This window comes from Balaenoptera ricei, chromosome 12, assembly GCF_028023285.1.
Source record: "Balaenoptera ricei isolate mBalRic1 chromosome 12, mBalRic1.hap2, whole genome shotgun sequence".
NCBI lineage: Eukaryota > Metazoa > Chordata > Mammalia > Artiodactyla > Balaenopteridae > Balaenoptera > Balaenoptera ricei.
The window spans coordinates 92067326-92085806 of record NC_082650.1 but is presented as its reverse complement, the minus strand read 5'-3'; the positions used below and the strand labels follow the sequence as shown (position 1 = coordinate 92085806).

At 33.0% G+C, this 18481-nt stretch overlaps 1 protein-coding gene across 1 annotated transcript in view; it reads right to left on the bottom strand.

Annotated features, from left to right (window-relative positions):
* EYS (eyes shut homolog) overlaps window positions 1-18249 on the bottom strand; it is a 1726005-nt gene extending 1707756 nt beyond the window's left edge. The window contains exons 1-2 of the mRNA XM_059941649.1: window positions 17499-18249; window positions 13893-14006 (exon numbers count right to left, since the gene is read on the bottom strand). Of these exons, the coding sequence (XP_059797632.1) occupies window positions 13893-14006; window positions 17499-18249 (865 nt within the window). The remainder of the gene's footprint in view (window positions 1-13892; window positions 14007-17498) is intronic.
* Window positions 18250-18481: the final 232 nt, after the last annotated feature.

Sequence of the window (18481 nt, the reverse complement as noted above, 5' to 3'; positions counted from 1 at the left end):
ATGCAAAAGGAAATCAAAAGAAAGCTGGAGTAGCAATACTCATATCACACAAAATAGACTTTAAAATAAAGACTATCACAAGAGACAAAGAAGGACACTATATAATGATCAAGGTATCGATCCAAGAAGAAGGTATAACAATTGTAAATATTTATGCACCCAACACAGGAGCACCTCAATACATAAGGCAAGTACTAACAGCCATAAAAGGGGAAATCAACAGTAACACTAATAATAATAGGGGACTTTAACACCCCACTTTCACCAATGGACAGATCATCCAAAATGAAAATAAATAAGGAAACACAAGTTTTAATGATACATTAAACAAGTTGGACTTAATTGATATTTATAGGACATTCCACCCAAAAACAACAGAATACACATTTTTCTCAAGTGCTCATGGAACATTCTCCAGGATACATCATATCTTGGTCACAAATCAAGCCTTGGTAAATTTAAAAAAATTGAAATCGTATCAAGTATCTTTTCCGACCACAACGCTGTGAGACTAGATATCAATTACAGGAAAAGATCTGTAAAAAACACAAACACATGGAGGCTACACAATACACTACTTAATAACGAAGTGATCACTGAAAAAATCAACGGGGAAATCAAAAAATATCCAGAAACAAATGACAATGGAGACACGACGACCCAAAACCTATGGGATGCAGCAAAAGCAGTTCTAAGAGGGAAGGTTATAGCAATACAAGCCTACCTCAAGAAACAGGAAACATCTCGAATAAACAACCTAACCTCGCACCTAAAGCAATTAGAGAAACAAGAACAAAAACAAAACAAAACAAAAAACAACAATAGCAGAAGGAAAGAAACCATAAAGATCAGATCAGAAATAAATGAAAAAGAAATGAAGAAAACAATAGCAAAGGTCAATAAAACTAAAAGCCGGTTCTTTGAGAAGATAAACAAAATTGATAAACCATTAGCCAGACTCATCAAGAAAAAAAGGGAGAAGACTCAAATCAATAGAATTAGAAATGAAAAAAGAGAAGTAACAACTGACACTGCAGAAATACAAACGATCATGAGAGATTACTACAAGCAACTCTATGCCAATAAAATGGACAACCTGGAAGAAATGGACAAATTCTTAGAAATGCACAGCCAGCCAAGACAGTACCAGGAAGAAATAGAAAATATGAACAGACCAATCACAAGCACTGAAATTGAAACTGTGATTAAAAATCTTCCAACAAACAAAAGCCCAGGACCAGATGGCTTCACAGGCGAATTCTATCAAACATTTAGAGAAGAGCTAACACCTATCCTTCTCAAACTCTTCCAAATATAGCACAAGGAGGAACACTCCCAATCTCATTCTATGAGGCCACCATCACACTGATACCAAAACCAGACAAAGATGTCACAAAGAAAGAAAACTACAGGTCAATATCACTGGTGAACATAGATGCAAAAATGCTCAACAAAATGCTAGCAAACAGAATCCAACAGCACATTAAAAGGATCATACACCATGATCAAGGGGTTTACCCAAGGAATGCAAGGATTCCTCAATATACGCAAATCAATTAATGTGATACACCATATTAAAAAATTGAAGGAGAAGAAACATATGATCATCTCAATAGATGCAGAAAAAGCTTTTGACAAAATTCAACACCCATTTATGATAAAAGCCCTGCAGAAAGTAGGCATAGAGGAAACTTACCTCAACATAATAAAGGCCATATATGACAAAACCACAGCCAAGATTGTCCACAATGGTGAAAAACTGAAACCATTTCCACGAAGATCAGGAACAAGACAAGGTTGCCCACTCTCACCACTATTATTCAACATAGTTTTGGAAGTTTTAGCCACAGCAATCAGAGAAGAAAAAGAAATAAAAGGAATCCAAATCGGAAAAGAAGAAGTAAAGCTGTCACTGTTTGCAGATAACATGATACTATACATAGAGAATCCTAAAGATGCTACCAGAAAATTACTAGAGCTAATCAATGAACTTGGTAAAGTAGCAGGATACAAAATTAATGCACAGAAATCTCTTGCATTCCTATACACTAATGATGAAAAATCTGAAAGTGAAATTAAAAAAACACTCCCGTTTACCATTGCAACAAAAAGAATAAAATATCTAGGAATAAACCTACCTAAGGAGACAAAAGACCTGTATCCAGAAAATTATAAGACACTGATGAAAGAAATTAAAGGTGATACAAATAGATGGAGAGAAATACCATGTTCTTGGATTGTAATGATCAACACTGTGAAAATGACTCTACTACCCAAAGCAATCTACAGATTCAATGCAATCCCTATCAAACTACCACTGGCATTTTTCACAGAACTAGAACAAAAAATTTCACAACTTGTATGGAAACACAAAAGACCCCGAATAGCCAATGTAATCTTGAGAACGAAAAATGGAGCTGGAGGAATCAGGCTCCCTCACTTCAGACTATATTACAAAGCTACAGTAATCAAGACAGTTTGGTACTGGAACAAAAACAGAAACATAGATCAATGGAACAGGATAGAAAACCCAGAGAGAAACCCACACACATATGGTCACCTTATCTTTGATAAAGGAGGCAAGCATATAAAGTGGAGAAAAGACAGCCTCTTCAATAAGTGGTGCTGGGAAAACTGGACAGCTACATGTAAAAGAATGAAATTAGGGCTTCCCTGGTGGCGCAGTGGTTGAGAATCTGCCTGCTAATGCAGGGGACACGGGTTCGAGCCCTGGTCTGGGAAGATCCCACATGCCGCGGAGCAACTAGGCCCGTGAGCCACAACTACTGAGCCTGCACGTCTGGAACCTGTGCTCCGCAACAAGAGAGGCTGCGACAGTGAGAGGCCCGTGCACCGCGATGAAGAGTGGCCCCCGCTTGCCACAACTAGAGAAAGTCCTTGCACAGAAATGAAGACCCAACACAGCCATAAATAAATAAATAAATAAAAATTAAAAAAAAAAAAGAATGAAATTAGAACACTCCCTAACACCATACACAAAAATAAACTCAAAATGTCTTAAAGACCTAAATGTAAGGCCAAACACTATCAAACTCTTAGAGGAAAACATAGGCAGAACACTCTATGACCTAAGTCACAGCAAGATCCTTTTTGACACAACTCCTAGAGAAATGGAAATAAAAACACAAATAAACAAATGGAACCTAATGAAACTTAAAAGCTTTTGCACAGCAAAGGAAACCATAAACAAGACCAAAAGACAACCCTCAGAATGGGAGAAAATATTTGCAAATTAAGCAACTGACAAAGGATTAATCTCCAAAATTTACAAGCAGCTCATGCTCATGTTTAAAAAAACAAACAACCCAATCCAAAAATGGACAGAAGCCCTAAGTAGACATTTCTCCAAAGAAGATGTCCAGATTGCCAACAAACACATGAAAGAATGCTCAACATCATTAATCATTAGAGAAATGCAAATCAAAACTACAATGAGATATCATCTCACACCAGTCAGAATGGCCATCATGATAGTGAGGTGGATGGACCTTGAGACTGTCATACAGAGTGCAGTAAGTCAGAAAGAGAAAAACAAATACCATATGCTAACACATATATATGAATCTAAAAAAAAAAAAAAAAAAAAAAAAAAGGTCATGAAGAACCTAATGGCAGGATGTGAATAAAGATGCAGACCTACTAGAGAATGGACTTGAGGACACGGGGACAGGGAAGGGTAAGCTGGGACAAAGTGAGAGAGTGGCATGGACATATATACACTACCAAACGTAAAATAGATAGCTAGTGGGAAGCAGCTGCATAGCACAGGGAGATCAGCTCGGTGCTTTGTGACCACCTAGAGGGGTGGGATAGGGAGGGTGGGAGGAGGGAGTTGCAAGAGGGAGGAGATATGGGGACATATGTCTATATAACTGATTCCCTTTGTTATAAAGCAGAAACTAACGCACCATTTTAAAGCAATTATACTCTAATAAAGATGTTTAAATAAATAAGTTCAACTGGAAACATAAAAACTAAAAATAAAAAATAAAAGATAAAAAAAATACAATAGTGGCTTAAAGCTTTCCAGATATAGTTAAAAAATTACCTTTCAAATGCAAAAACCTTGGCAGTCTCCATGTAGAACGAATACAACAAAAATCACTGTTAGGCAAAGCATAGTCAGTATTCAAAATATAATATCATTAAATGAGCTAGAGAAAAAATGACATACATGAGTAAAAAATAATGCAAATGATAATTGACTTTTTATGAGAAGCATTGAAGGCCAGAGGACAGGAGTATCAAGTCAATGAATTGCCTCTGTATTAAAACCAGTAAACATGAGTACATTAAACCCAAAATCAGTAGAGAGAATAATAAGAAGAAATAAGTGAAATAGAAAACAATAGAGGAAATTAGCTAAGTTAATGTTTGGTACATTGAAAAAATGAACAATATTAAGAAAATCCTAAGATGCTGATAAAAGAAAAAGGACTATCATGAATGAAATAATGGACATTACTTCTGATCCCACAGATATTAAAAGAGCAATAAGATAATATTATGAACATTATGCCCAAAGTCCAACAACTAATATGTTACAAAAAACTTCCTTGAATAGAACAACTTCTGAAATCTGACAAGAATTGGAAAATATTAATGTATCTGCCTGTGTTAAAATAATTCAATTTTATCCAAAATTTTACAATAAATATATTACAGTTTAAGTTATTTCACTAATGAGTGATATCAAACATTTAGGGAAGAAATTAATACCAAATTTATACATCTTTTCAAAATGTAGAGTCCAGGTTAACCATTATGTATCAACATAAAGAAATAATTCTAGAAAACGAAAGATCAATATCCTACATGAATATAACTGAAAAAAAAATTAATGAAATATTACCAACTAAACACAGAGCATGTAAAAATAATAATTTATCATGTCCAATTGAGTTATAGCCCAGGAATGCAAGGCTGGTTTAGATATGAAAATCTGTAATTCATGAATTAACTGAAGACATTAGAAAACCATAAAATTAACTTGAGACATCATAAAATCATCTCAATAGGTGCAGTGAAAACATTGTCAAAATTCATTGTCCAATCCTCATAAAAATTATCAACAGACTATAACTAGAAAGAGACTCTCTTTATTTGACAACAATGTCTATGTAAAACATACAGCTAACATTAGACTTGATGAAATACTGAATACTTAACATCAAGAAAAATGTAAAAAGTGTATGAAAAGATGCTTGACATCACTAATTATTAGAGAAATGCAAATCAAAACTACAATGAGGTATCACTTCACACCAGTCAGAATGGCCATCATCAAAAAATCTGTGAACAATAAATGCTAGAGAGGGGGTGGAGAAAACGGAGACCTCCTACACTGTTGGTGGGAATGTAAACTTGGACAGACACTATGGAGAACAGTGTGAAGGATCCTTAAAAACCTAAAAATAGAGCTACCATATGATCCAGCAATCCCACTCCCGGTCATATATCCGGAGAAAACCATAATTCGAAAAGATACATGTACCCCAATGTTCATTGCAACACTATTTACAATAACCAGAACATGGAAGCACCCTAAATGTCCATCAACACAGGAATGGATAAAGAAGATGTGGTACATATATATAATCGCATATTACTCAGCCATAAAAAAGAATGAAATGAAGCCATTTGTAGCAACATGGATGGACCTAGAGATTCTCATATTGAGTGAAGTAAGTAAGACAGAGAATGATAAATATCATATGATATCGCTTATATGTGGAATCTTTAAAAAAGCGTACAAATGAACTTATCTACAAAACAGAAATAGAGTTACAGAAGTAGAAAACAAACTTATGGTTACCAGGGGTAAGGGTGGGGGAGGGATCAATTGGAAGATTGAGATTGACATAAACACACTACTATATATAAAATAGATAACTAATAAGGACCTACTGTATAGCACAGGGAATTCTACTCAATACTCTGTAATGGCCTATATGGGAAAATAATCTAAAAAAGAGTGGATATATGTACATGTATAACAGATTCACTTTGCTGTACACCTGAAACTAGCACAACATTGTAAATCAACTATATTCCAATAAAAATTTAAAAAAAAAGAAAAAGTGAAGGATGTCCCCTTTGTTATTAAACATTGTATCTGAGGACCTAGCCAGGACAATAAGATAATCAAATAAAATCATAAGTATTATATTAGAAAGGAATATATAAAAAGAACTTTATTTTCAAACAATAAAATTGTTCAGACAGAAAATCCTAAAGAATCTCAGGGAATAATTGGAACTAATAAAGGCATTTATCATGGACTTAGGGTACGTGGTAATTATATGTCTATATATAAGAGCAAATTATTAGAAAAAATTTAAACCAATTATACTATCATCAAAAATATTAAAATGCTTTAAAATTTAAACAAATCATTTTAATGTGCAATTCCCTTCCTCTGAAAAATATAGCATGTTACTGAGAGATTAGTAAAGTCCTAAATAATTAGAGCCATATATCATGCTCATAGATTAGAAAGTTGAATATTGGTAAGTTGTTGTCCTCCCAAAATTGAACAATAGATTCAAAACAATCCAAATTAAAACACTAGCAGAAATTTTTAGATAAAATTTCAAGTTATTCTAAGATTTACATGGAAAAGCACAGGATATAGAATAGCCAAAACAATCTTGATAAAAAAAAAAAAGTTGAAAAACTCATACTACATGACCTCAAGTTTCATTATATATCTATACAAATCAAGAGAGGGTGTTGTTGGCTAAAAGGAGGACAGACAGATTGATGCAATAGAATAGAGAATGTAGAAATGGACACACACATATATGCTTCATTGGTTTTTGACAATGATGCCAAACAAATCCATGGGTAAAGAGAGTTTTCCTCAATTTTGCTGAATAACTAGATCTCTTTATGTGAGAAAGAAAAAGAACGTTGATTCTATATGAATCACAAAACTTAACTTTGAATAAATCATCAACCTAAACAGAGAGGCTAAAACTGTAAATCTTCTAGGAGAAACATAGGAGAATATCTTTATGTCTTTGGGATATGCAAATTTTTCCTAAAGAAACATAACACCCACTAAACATAAAAATTAAAAAATATATATAAATTGGACTTCATCAACTTATAAAACATCTGCTCATCAAAATACATGGATTGAAAGATGAAAAGACAAACCACAGGCTGAAAGTATTTGTAATACCCATATACTAATTACTTCTATCAGGATATATAAAATTTTTCTACACATCAATAAAGAGAGACAACTTAGAGATGACAAAATGAGTAAGCCATATTCGTTCTCAAGGTCTATAGGTACTACACAAATTACACTGACACTGCACCATTATTATTTAGTTATCTTTTCACTGAATAAACTAGCGATACAGCATAACATTGGTTTAAGATCAGTATCACTACAGTAAAATAATCTAAGTTTTGACTCTATTTCCAACATTTCCTCAAAAAGTAAAATAGAGATGAGATTATTTCATGGACTTGTTTTCTGATAAAAAGAAAGGCACATAAAAAAAAAAAAAGGCACATAATAAATAGTAGTTAATAAATGTTCTATTTATTGAATAATAATGAGAGGGCATTCAAATTGGCACAAAATATATGTTTCATAAATTTAGGTAAATTATATGCTTTATTGAGCATTCAAGACTTTTCGTTTGTAATCAATTTATACTCTCATTCATTAACACAAGATATAAAAAAAATGATCATCCTGAGATCTCATAGTTATCAATAATTACCACTTATTAAATGAATAATATATACCAGATACTTAGTTGGCACACACATTGTCTTGAGACAATTTACAGTGGGATGGGGAGCAGTTGGATGAATTGCTTTGCCAATCAGTCAAAGGAGAATTTATCACATTGGAAGGACACACAAAAAAACAGAAGGCACAAAGGAAGCTTCAGTCCATCAGGTTGGAGTAGGGTAGCAAAGGAAATCCTTCCTGTTAGTAATTGGATACAGAGGCTTTGCTTTTCTGGTGTTATGTTACTGTGGATTATGCTGTGCTTAGAAGTATGGGTCACTATCAGTGCTGATAGTGATTGCAGTGACCAGAGAATCAAGAAGAAAAGTACAACAAAGTAAGGTGTGATGATGTAAATAACAATCCAAAGTACATAAAAGCCTTCCTAGTCAACACCTAAGAACATTATGTGCATTGTTAAATGTGTAGCTTGTGTAACTATTTGCCATAATTTTAACTCTAAGTTGTATGAATGCTAAGCCATAGAGTTGATTGTACCTGTAGTGTGCCTATTGGCTCGTGTGACATGATTAATTATCCACAATACTTAACAAATTACACTTATGAGAGCAGGACTAGTTCAGTTCTCTACCCAGCAGGGGGTTAGAGCTAGCATGGAGTGGACTGAGATTCGTTTTCTAGCCTCTACCAGAACTGAGTTTCAAATAGGATTAAAGTTCAATTATTAAAAATGAAAAAATATATATATCTGATTTAGCTCCTGCTAGCTTTCCTTTCCATGGACAAAATACTATTCTCCATAAATTCTACCCACTGGTAGGGATTTTGAAAATGGGGGAATTTACTTTACCTTGAAAGCTTTTCTGCCTTCTTTCTGCTTTAAACTGCTCATGAAATGTCTTACAGTAATCTTCACTCATCAGATTAGACCTCTTATCAGTCAGAATGATACCTGGGGTTATCACATCCTGAAAAATACTTATTCCTCCAATGCAATGCCGTGTTTTCCAAAAATCATTCATCTTGGGTATAGAGATCACAGCATGCCTTGCAAATAAACTTTCTTGAATCCTGAAACTAAAATTATTTTTTTGCAGCTGTAACTTATTCTTAAACTAAGACTGTGAGCTTATTTTCTGACAATCACTTGTTCCTATATCAAAATCATATTTGAAAAGTTTTGAAAATATGGAACTGACCAGGAGAATTTTAATAGTTCCTTGAATTGCTCCAAAAATACATGAAATTTTTTTGCAATAAACCTTATGAAGTTATAAAATTAGAGAAGGTCATTTTATAATAGATACATAAATCTTGGATAACATTTTCAAGTTTGGAATTACAATGAAGAATACATTTTCATACAGTTTTAGATTAGATCTTTACTCCTTCATTTTACTTTTATAAGGTTTGTGATTGTAGTTTTACCTCATGGATAATTATTCTTTTTTTTAAAACATCTTTATTGGGGTATAATTGCTTTACAATGGTGTGTTATTTTCTGCTTTATAACAAAGTGAATCAGCTATACGTATACATATATCCCCATATCTCTTCCCTCTTGCGACTCCCTCCCTCCCACCCTCCCTATCCCACCCCTGTAGGTGGTCACAAAGCACGAGCTGATCTCCTAGTGCTATGCGGCTGCTTCCCACTAGCTATCGGTTTTACATTTGGTAGTGTATACTTTAACACAATATTTGAGGTGTCTTAAAAATCAGGAATCTGTTTTTCCTAAAGTATCACTAGTTTTAAAATACAATTGATGTATTCCACATTATTTCTTTGCCATCTTGATTTAAATTTGCATTAGATATAGATTATTAAACTGCTTCTAGCATGATAGCTGTACCTTTCCAAAAGACATGAGTTCCAAAATTCCCAGTCTGGAGTAAATTCAAGAGCAGTGGGACTTTAACATAAAAGCTAATTTATGTAATAATAACTGATTAATAAGACACTGGAAATACTAAGTTTATGACTTTTAATATGACTCTTTGGAAAACTATAATCTCAATTTATTTGTGAATCCTGCTTCATATATCAGATAATATGTAGTAATATGCACAGATCATCACACTGAGCAAAAAGATTATACATATATTAGTTCCTAAAGGTTTTTGAAGAAATTAATTAGAAAGTATGTATAAGATAATTGCATAGATAGAAGGATAGATACATAGATAGATGTTTGATAGATACATATATACGTACATGCATGCGTACATACATACTTTATAAGTTTTAAAAATGTGATACTTCCTGCACATTTTTGGCTAAGGCTTTAGGTCACAGAATAATACAATACATACCAAAAAAAACCTCAATCTATTATAGTTACTAGGTCTTCTAATAGAGTCAGCATCCTATTTTGTCCACAATAACACGAGTTTATGCTCATGGAGTGTAGGACACTATTTCGGAGATATAAATTCTCCCCAATTATCAAATGAACGTTTGTCCTGCATTTTCTAACCAAGTAATATTATTCACAGTTGCATTAAAGTAAGCAAATGGGTTTGATGTATCTCTACTTTGTACTTTAGATTCAGCCATGGTCTTTTCTAGGATACATAAGCAGTATTTTATTTTAACATGAGGACAAACTTGCAAGTTAACCAGTGATAACTATCTCTCTTTTCTCAGTCTTTTTCAGATACAAGGGGTATTATATCTCTCATATAGGGCTGCTTGTGGATTTTGAAAACCAAGCTGCCACAAACAGTCGCCTCCTTCTTAGCTTGGAGGAGAAAGATCTAAAGCTGCTCACTGCAAGTAAGCTGAGTCAGTGGGACCACAGGAAATTATGGATTATGTCTATGTTTTATATGAGAGACAAACTGAGGACAAACATTCCTGTCATGGAGTTTGTAGAGAGTCTATATGTCCTTGCTATAGAGTTGATCGTTCGTTGTATGTTATAAATCAGGGGTTAGTAAATTACAACTGTGAGCCAAATATGACCTTCCACCTGATTTTGTAAATAAAGTTTTATTGGAACATAACAAAATTCATACATTTATGTACTGTCTATGGATGCTTTCACACTACTAACTCAATAGCAGAGTTGAGTTACCTTGACAGATACCATATGGCTCAGAAAGTATAAAATATTTACTATCTGATCCTTTTCAGAAAAAAGTTTGCAATCTTCTGGTATAAATATACAACTATTGTATTTTATTGTTTTCTGATATTTATTTCTTATTTTACAATAAATACTTTAAATGCAATGATATCAAAATATTAAATTTTTAATAAAAAGTATGTTTCAAATTTGTTTCCCTAGAAAGTTGGTAATGAATATGGAGTTTACTCCTAAACTATGTCACTTTAATGATCCACCTCTGAGTATGTTGACATCACTGACTACATGAAACCAGAAGATACGTTTTAGTTCAAAAACCATCAGCATCTATTTAAATGTTAGTAATTATTTTAAAAGACTCCCTCACATTGATAAGTTAAGTTCAGGTAAAGAAGGTATTCTTACATATAACTCTCTGAAGCATGTATTTTCACTTAGATCACACGACTGTAGCAAAATTATTTTCCTAATTTTCTATTGCAAGTTTCTCTGTACATACTAAAAGTAAAGCAATTGTTATAAATGTGTTGGCTCAGTTAGCAGAATAAATTGACACAAAGATAAAAGATACCAGCCTATACTAGTAAAATCAGAGGTTTCAAATACATAATCAGTTTATTTCAATAAAAGTTTTGTTCTGTTGAAGGCAAGGTATCTGACAATATTAGGCATGCTATTGAAAATTCGCTAAAAATGTTCAAAGATAAAGTTATGTGCTCTTGTGCTAAAATTTTAAGTATAAATTTTGTTAAGTTTATAATGATATATACATTGTTTGATCAAGTTGAGAAAAGGATGAAAAAAATGTACTTGGAATTTATTGTGGTTCATACATAATTCATAGTTTAAAAGCAAACCAGTTGTGATGCTCACACAAGTGGAATAGAATCTATAGTTGCAAAATTTACAAATAATTTAAAATATTCACAGGACAACAGACTAAAATTTTTGGAGTAAAGGTGATATTGAAAATAATGTAACATAGCAAAATGTGCTTTCTTTTGCTGCTGTCCATTAACATTCAAATTTTAGAAATGTTTAAACATGTGAAGAATGACTTTGAAAATAAATCCAGTATTTCAGGGAGGTTTTGGCATTTTAGTGAAAATATTGTAAGTTTTGGTTGCATCTCATTCAAAATCAGTTACAAACATTTAATCAAAAAAACAATAAATCAAGAACAAAAGACTGGTTTTTGAAAGTTTTAGTGAAATGTACTTATTTTAAAAAAGACATTAAAACTTATTGCTACACAATACAATGAAAAACTTAAGGTCAATGAATTCAAAAGTGCTCGAGATCATAAATGTTATAACTAGGCTTTGGAATAGCTGGACTTATGGGGAACAACATTTGACAGAAATCCTATATTTCACAGATTATTTTTTTGTGCTAGGACATAGTGGAAATCAATTGAAGCACCTAAATTTTGCCAAACATTCAAAGGAATCATACATAGAGACCATTTATTTCATGAAGATTCTCTTTGAAAATGTTTGTCAAAAAATAATTTTGAATAGAATAAAATACAGCTCCTATGGACATACTTTATTGATGTATTTTATACAAAAAAATATAATTGGGAATACTTAACATTTAGCAGATTTTCCTTTGAGATTAGCAAGAACCTCAAAATATGTTCGGTGAAAATGTCTTCAGTTAAGATGGCACAGTTAGGAGAAGAGTCAACTGAAGGCATTAAATGACTTCATATTTATTAATCATAAATGCAACTTTGAAGAGGGTATAGATAGCTTTATAAAAAATTACAATTATAAGACAATATTGAAAAAAATACTCATTCCTTAGAAAAATAGGTGTAAATATAGTTTCTGCTTATATTATTTTTAATGTTTCAGATAATCAATATAAAGTATGTTTTAAAATGTCCTTCTGATTTGCAGAGACCGAGTTACAATTATTTTCTTTGGAAGGAATTTTAGAAATTAATTTTTTGAATAGAGCTACATTATTTGTCTGCCTATTTAATGAAAGCAATTTGCCAAAGAATAAATAAATATTTCAAATATTATGTATTTGTAACTCCTTTTAGCTACCTCTTTTGTTCAAAAATGCCATGGTTTGGAAGATAAATTATATATTCTTCATACACCTACAGGATATGGTAAGCTATTATAAAACACCTAACAACTCATAACCTATCTCAGGAAATAAATGACCTGAAGGGAAAAGCCCTGAAAACATTTCTTTGAAGACAGTTGTTGGAGTTCTTACCACCTGCACTGCTACCAACCCCTCCTACCATTGGCAGTGGCTGATGATACACTCTACCAAACTTTCAAATCTCTCTCAATTAGGTTACATGGAAGGATCTGCAAGAGAAACACTGGGAGTTACCACTCTCTGCAGTTTGGGAGACACAACTTTTGTTTCACTCCCAAGAAAGGAGTCTTTAGGTACCTAATTGTGGCCGGAGACACCACTACCCAAAGACATTTTGAAGAGGGACAAACACTGATGGTGAGTTATATTTCCCAGAAAATGGGAAACTGTGGAAGGGTTCAAAGATGAGATCAGAGTGATTTAAACACAATTTCATTGTTAAGTATTTAACATAATAACAACAATTAATCAAAAGTTAAGAAACTATTGGTTTAAACAGTGATTTTATTGACATCTTTAAGTTTATTTGAGAAGGAATAAAACATTTTTGTGCTTCATGAAAGGGGATTTGTCTGTACTCACCTGTTACCTAAGGAAATAATAGAGTTATAATTTTGCAAATTATGTGCAAAATATACACTCTTTGTAAACATATTTTAGTACTTAAGAACAAAATATATTTTACCATAGTAAAAAAAAAATTTGTTCAATTGGTGTCTAAACTCTTCATATATTATGAAATATCAATATTTAGCAGAATAATCATTTAATTGTTAAACAAATTGATCTCTTAAATTTATTCTTCAAAAAAGTCAGTATAGAACCACTAATCTTGTATTTTTCAGTAATAAATGAAACATTTCAAGTCTAATTTGAAATAAATGACAAAATTAAAATTATTTGTGTGTATGTATGCATACATACATATATGTGTATTTTTACCTGAAAATGGTTCCTCACAATCACAAATGAAACTATTTGCAGTAATATTTCTGCAGTTCCCATGGAAACAGATATGTGGTTGACACTGCCTAATTATTTCTAAACAATTTATGTCTATAAAAATAAAAGACAATGTTTCAACTAGATTAAAATATGTATATTATATTTATATAGTTAATTAAGGTCATAGGTTTCTCCCAAAGTTTTAATAATGAATAATATAAACATTTTGAATAGTGTAATTCTAACTAAGCATAGTGTTTCATGATGATGGATTTAAATGGAAACAAAACTTAATTTTAATAAATTTGACATCAGTTTTTCCATCCTTTCACTGCATAATATAATATTAAAATATTTTTCTGATTCGTGATATTTGAGCTCTAGTTAATTTTTTATGATAATTTGAATGTGTTAATCATGTAGATAATATTAATATATGTAAGTATCAATTCTTCAACATATGCTGGAGCATTGCTGTGGTAATATACAAAGTGACACATTCAAATGTATAATATATTATATCTTAGCCCTACTACCTAGCCAAGGTAATGATTCAAACAAGGAAAATGTGAAAGTATTATACCATCTGAAGAGGAACCAGGGCATAAAGTTTCCGTCAAGGCAGGAAAAATAAGATCTAGAGACCTGCTGTGCAACATAGCGCCTGTTTTCAACAATAATATATTATACACTTAAAATTTTGTTTGAGGGTAGACCTCGTATTAATTCCTCATATTAATCATTCTTTCCACAGTAAAATCAAAACAAATCAATTCAAATCTAATCTAATCTAATCTAATCTAAAATTATTTGGAAGAAAAAAGGGAAGACTGCTTGGATTCTCAGAAGCCATGCACAAGCTTCTAAATTCCACACTTTCTTTGCTGCTATATCAAGTTTTCCAAATCCCACTTGTACAAGCTATCATGGTCCTACTAAACAAAAAAAAAACACAACCTTGCATAACATATATTTCTATGTAGTTGATCATCTCATAATATCCTTCTTAGAGTAATGTGCCAACAAAATTCCAGGGCGTGACACATGGACAAATGTCACTACAAAACAGTTGCACATGATTTGGCAATAAGCCTGCCACTTCCCCCATTCTAATTGAATTCTTAATGTAATTTGTGAGCAGTTTTGGCCAGTTGATGCTTTTCAGATTCTTTATAGACTGACATCTCTACCTCACTAATGCAGAACTCTTCTTCCTTCACTTACCTCCAAACAATCCCCAACACAATGAAAATATAAGTAATAAGTAATTACAATAAGTAATTGTGTGCCAAAATATTTCCATACACAAAAGCTAAAGTATCAGTAGTATGTTCAGTAGGTCATGTTCTCTTTCAGTCCTAGTGGGTGTAATAGCTAAATTGTGACCACCCCCCCCCCAAAAAAAACATTCTTATGTTGAAATCCTAACCCCCAGGACCTCATAGTGTGACTTACTTGGAGACAGGGTCTTTAAAGAGGTAATAAATGTTAAATGAGGTCACTAGTTTGGGTCCTAATCAAAAATGACTTATGTCCTTATAAGGAGAGGATGCACAGGCACTACAGAGAAAAAGGATGTGAAAACACAGAGAGAAATGGCTGGTCATGGACCAAGGAGAGAGGCCTCAGAGAAACCAATCCTCCTGACACCTTGATTGGGACCACTTAGTCTCTAGAACTTTGAGAAAATAAACTTCTAATGTTGAAACCACTCACACTGTGTTTCTTTGTTACGGCAGCACTAACAAACTAGTACAGTGAACATTCTCAGTTTCTTGGTAATCCTACATATTCCTGTATCTTTTAAGATTTAAAATTGAAGTAATTGTGCATAATTAGAGTGGCACCACGGTATATGCCCAATGTCTTAAAAAATAAATAATATTAGATAATTTTATAGAGTTTAAATTTTGATTATTTACATTATCTACTGCTGTGTTTCTAATAAACAAAGAAATAAAGATTGGGATAAAACCATGCTATGTGGTTATGATAAAAGCATTGAAATAATATTCCATGATCTATGATTACATCTATGCCAGTTAATATTATGTAGGTAGTAGAAATTTTCTGGTCAAATATTTTCTAAAATTCTTTGGACAGGTTAAAACGTATACTTTAGGAGCTCTCGATTAAATTATTTTTTCCATTCACTGTAAATCAGAAATTTGAGTGCTTTTATTTTTTTTTACTGACCTGTCTTAATTTTAATTACCTGATATACTATGAGTCAGGGTAACTTACATCTTTTATCACCCTTGCCAGTAGAGTCAAATGAGAATTTGATCCCAGTTATGCAGAGAGGATGTCCAGTGGGTAATGCTGGGATTAACTTCTGAAATAGGCTCAGTACTTCTTCCCTAAAGAGTCTAAAATTACATTTTAAATGATTGGCTTAGGTGAATTTTGGAACCTAAAATGGCTTATAGAGTTCTTCCATTACACTTTATCACACAGTCTCCTCAAATCTAGCTTCAAGGGAGTCTTCCCAGGCACACAGAAGAACAACCCTATTGAATCCTCCTAAAGCCTGCCCCACAAAATTGCAGTTATATCCCTGAGCCCAGTTGGCTCCAGTCACATCTGCTTCTCACCCCCCTTCCCCTCTCCTGACCAAAATGTGCTGTTAGTCTGTTGTGTGTTTTCTCATCCCGTCATTGCCAATGCCAGGCATTTCCCTTTGTTAGATCATCTTCCTTTTACTTTTGTAACTCTCCATGCCAGGTCTCTGAAACTGTAATTGAAAGAAATTCTTTCACACATTCCCAAATGTCAAATATTCACTACATTTCTCAATGTTTGTCTTCATTTTCCTCTGATGACCCAAATTCCTTAATAAACTTTCAAATAGGTATAGTCTATTTCCCTTAAATCCTCACTTCAGCCTCAGGTAACCTAGTTTATTTACACTGTTTTTAGGTTGCCCTTCTTCTTGCTTCATCCACTCACCAAATGTCTTCCTTCGCAAACGTTTCTCATCATTGCCTCTCATTTACCTTATAAAAACCGGTTAATAATTAAAAAAAAAAAAAGTTGATAATTATATCACGCTCTTTCCCTCCTTGTTCGTCTGATTTATCAATTACTTTATAGGTGCCACACCAGCACCATTGAGAACATTACTTTGGGTTCACAATCATCTTTTCTTCTCCAACTCTCCCAAGTAACTTCAAACCTTCTGCCCAATAATGTGTATCCTTATCATCCTCGACTCAGATCCACACTTCATTTCTACTTATCACCCAGAACTGCTTGCCCCAAATACCATAACCTTGGGAATTTCATTTAATGACTAAAACATATTATTCTGATAATCTTTTTTTTTTAATGAGACATTAAGAGTGGATTTGGGGAAAGATGTAAAAATAGGTATTTCAGGATAAAGCATATATGTTTTTAAGATATCCTCTTTAAATAAGCACAATTTTTATTTTAAAGAATGCCTGATAGGATTTTTATATGCCCGGAATCCAAATTTAGCCCATTCTAAAAAATCTACCAAATTCTTAAAAACGTAGCCTATTTTTTGGTAACTAACCATTTATGAATTCAGTCTATTTTAGTATTTTAATAGACTTATGTTACTTTAAAAAATAATCTTACCTGTAATTTGTGGGTGACAGATACATTCATATCCTTGCTTATTCCATTTTTCTCTTTTATTAATGCCACTGCCATTATTTTTACATGGCTTACAGGAACATGAATCCAGCTCCTGGCAGTATTTCCCAGAGAATGGAGGCTGGCAATGGCAACTGTATATCTTGCTCCAAACTTCAGTAAGACATGTACCATGCCCAGAGCAAAGCTCCGAACTCAGATATTCCTGGCAGAACTGCTCTTTCACCGTCACATTTAGTCGAAGTCCCAGTTGACAAAGGGATGGACCACTTGGCATTACTGTGATGAAATAATGTGTCCCAACACTCAGCCACTGAGAATTAACAGTGTGCATTCCTTTTAGATTGCAACCAAAAAGTAACTGATCTTCAGTTGTGGTATTTTGCAGACAGTCAATGAATGATGCTTCAGAAACATTCATCACATTTATTTCTGGATATTGAAGAGATGGTTCAGAAGAAATTACAAGGATGTCTCCTAATTGAATTTGCAAAGGGCAAATCTGGGGAACAACTTGATTGCCAGAAGTATTCATTTTAGTATTTACATCTCCAAACCAACAATCCCCATAGAACTCCAGGCAGATGTTTTCTGTCACTGTCCAATTCACCACATATGTTGAGGGCTGTGTACGCCATTCTTCCACCAGGTGCCATTTACATGTTGTTCTTCCATTTATAAACATGCTGTGAAGAACCACCAGGCTCACAAGCATAATTAATTTGTCAGTCATTTTGGGAAACTGTGTTTTACAATCTATCATGAAAGTGTCATAAAGAATTGCTGCAAAATGGGCTTTCAGTATTGCTGGAAAATTCTAAGCAGAGATTTTGTTCAGGGACTCCTGGGGACTGGCTTTCTTTCTCTATTCCCAAAGTGCAAGTAGATTTGATGACTGGATTTTGATCAAGAAACAGTAGAGATCAATTGTTTAAAATATACCTTTAAACAGAAAAATAATACAT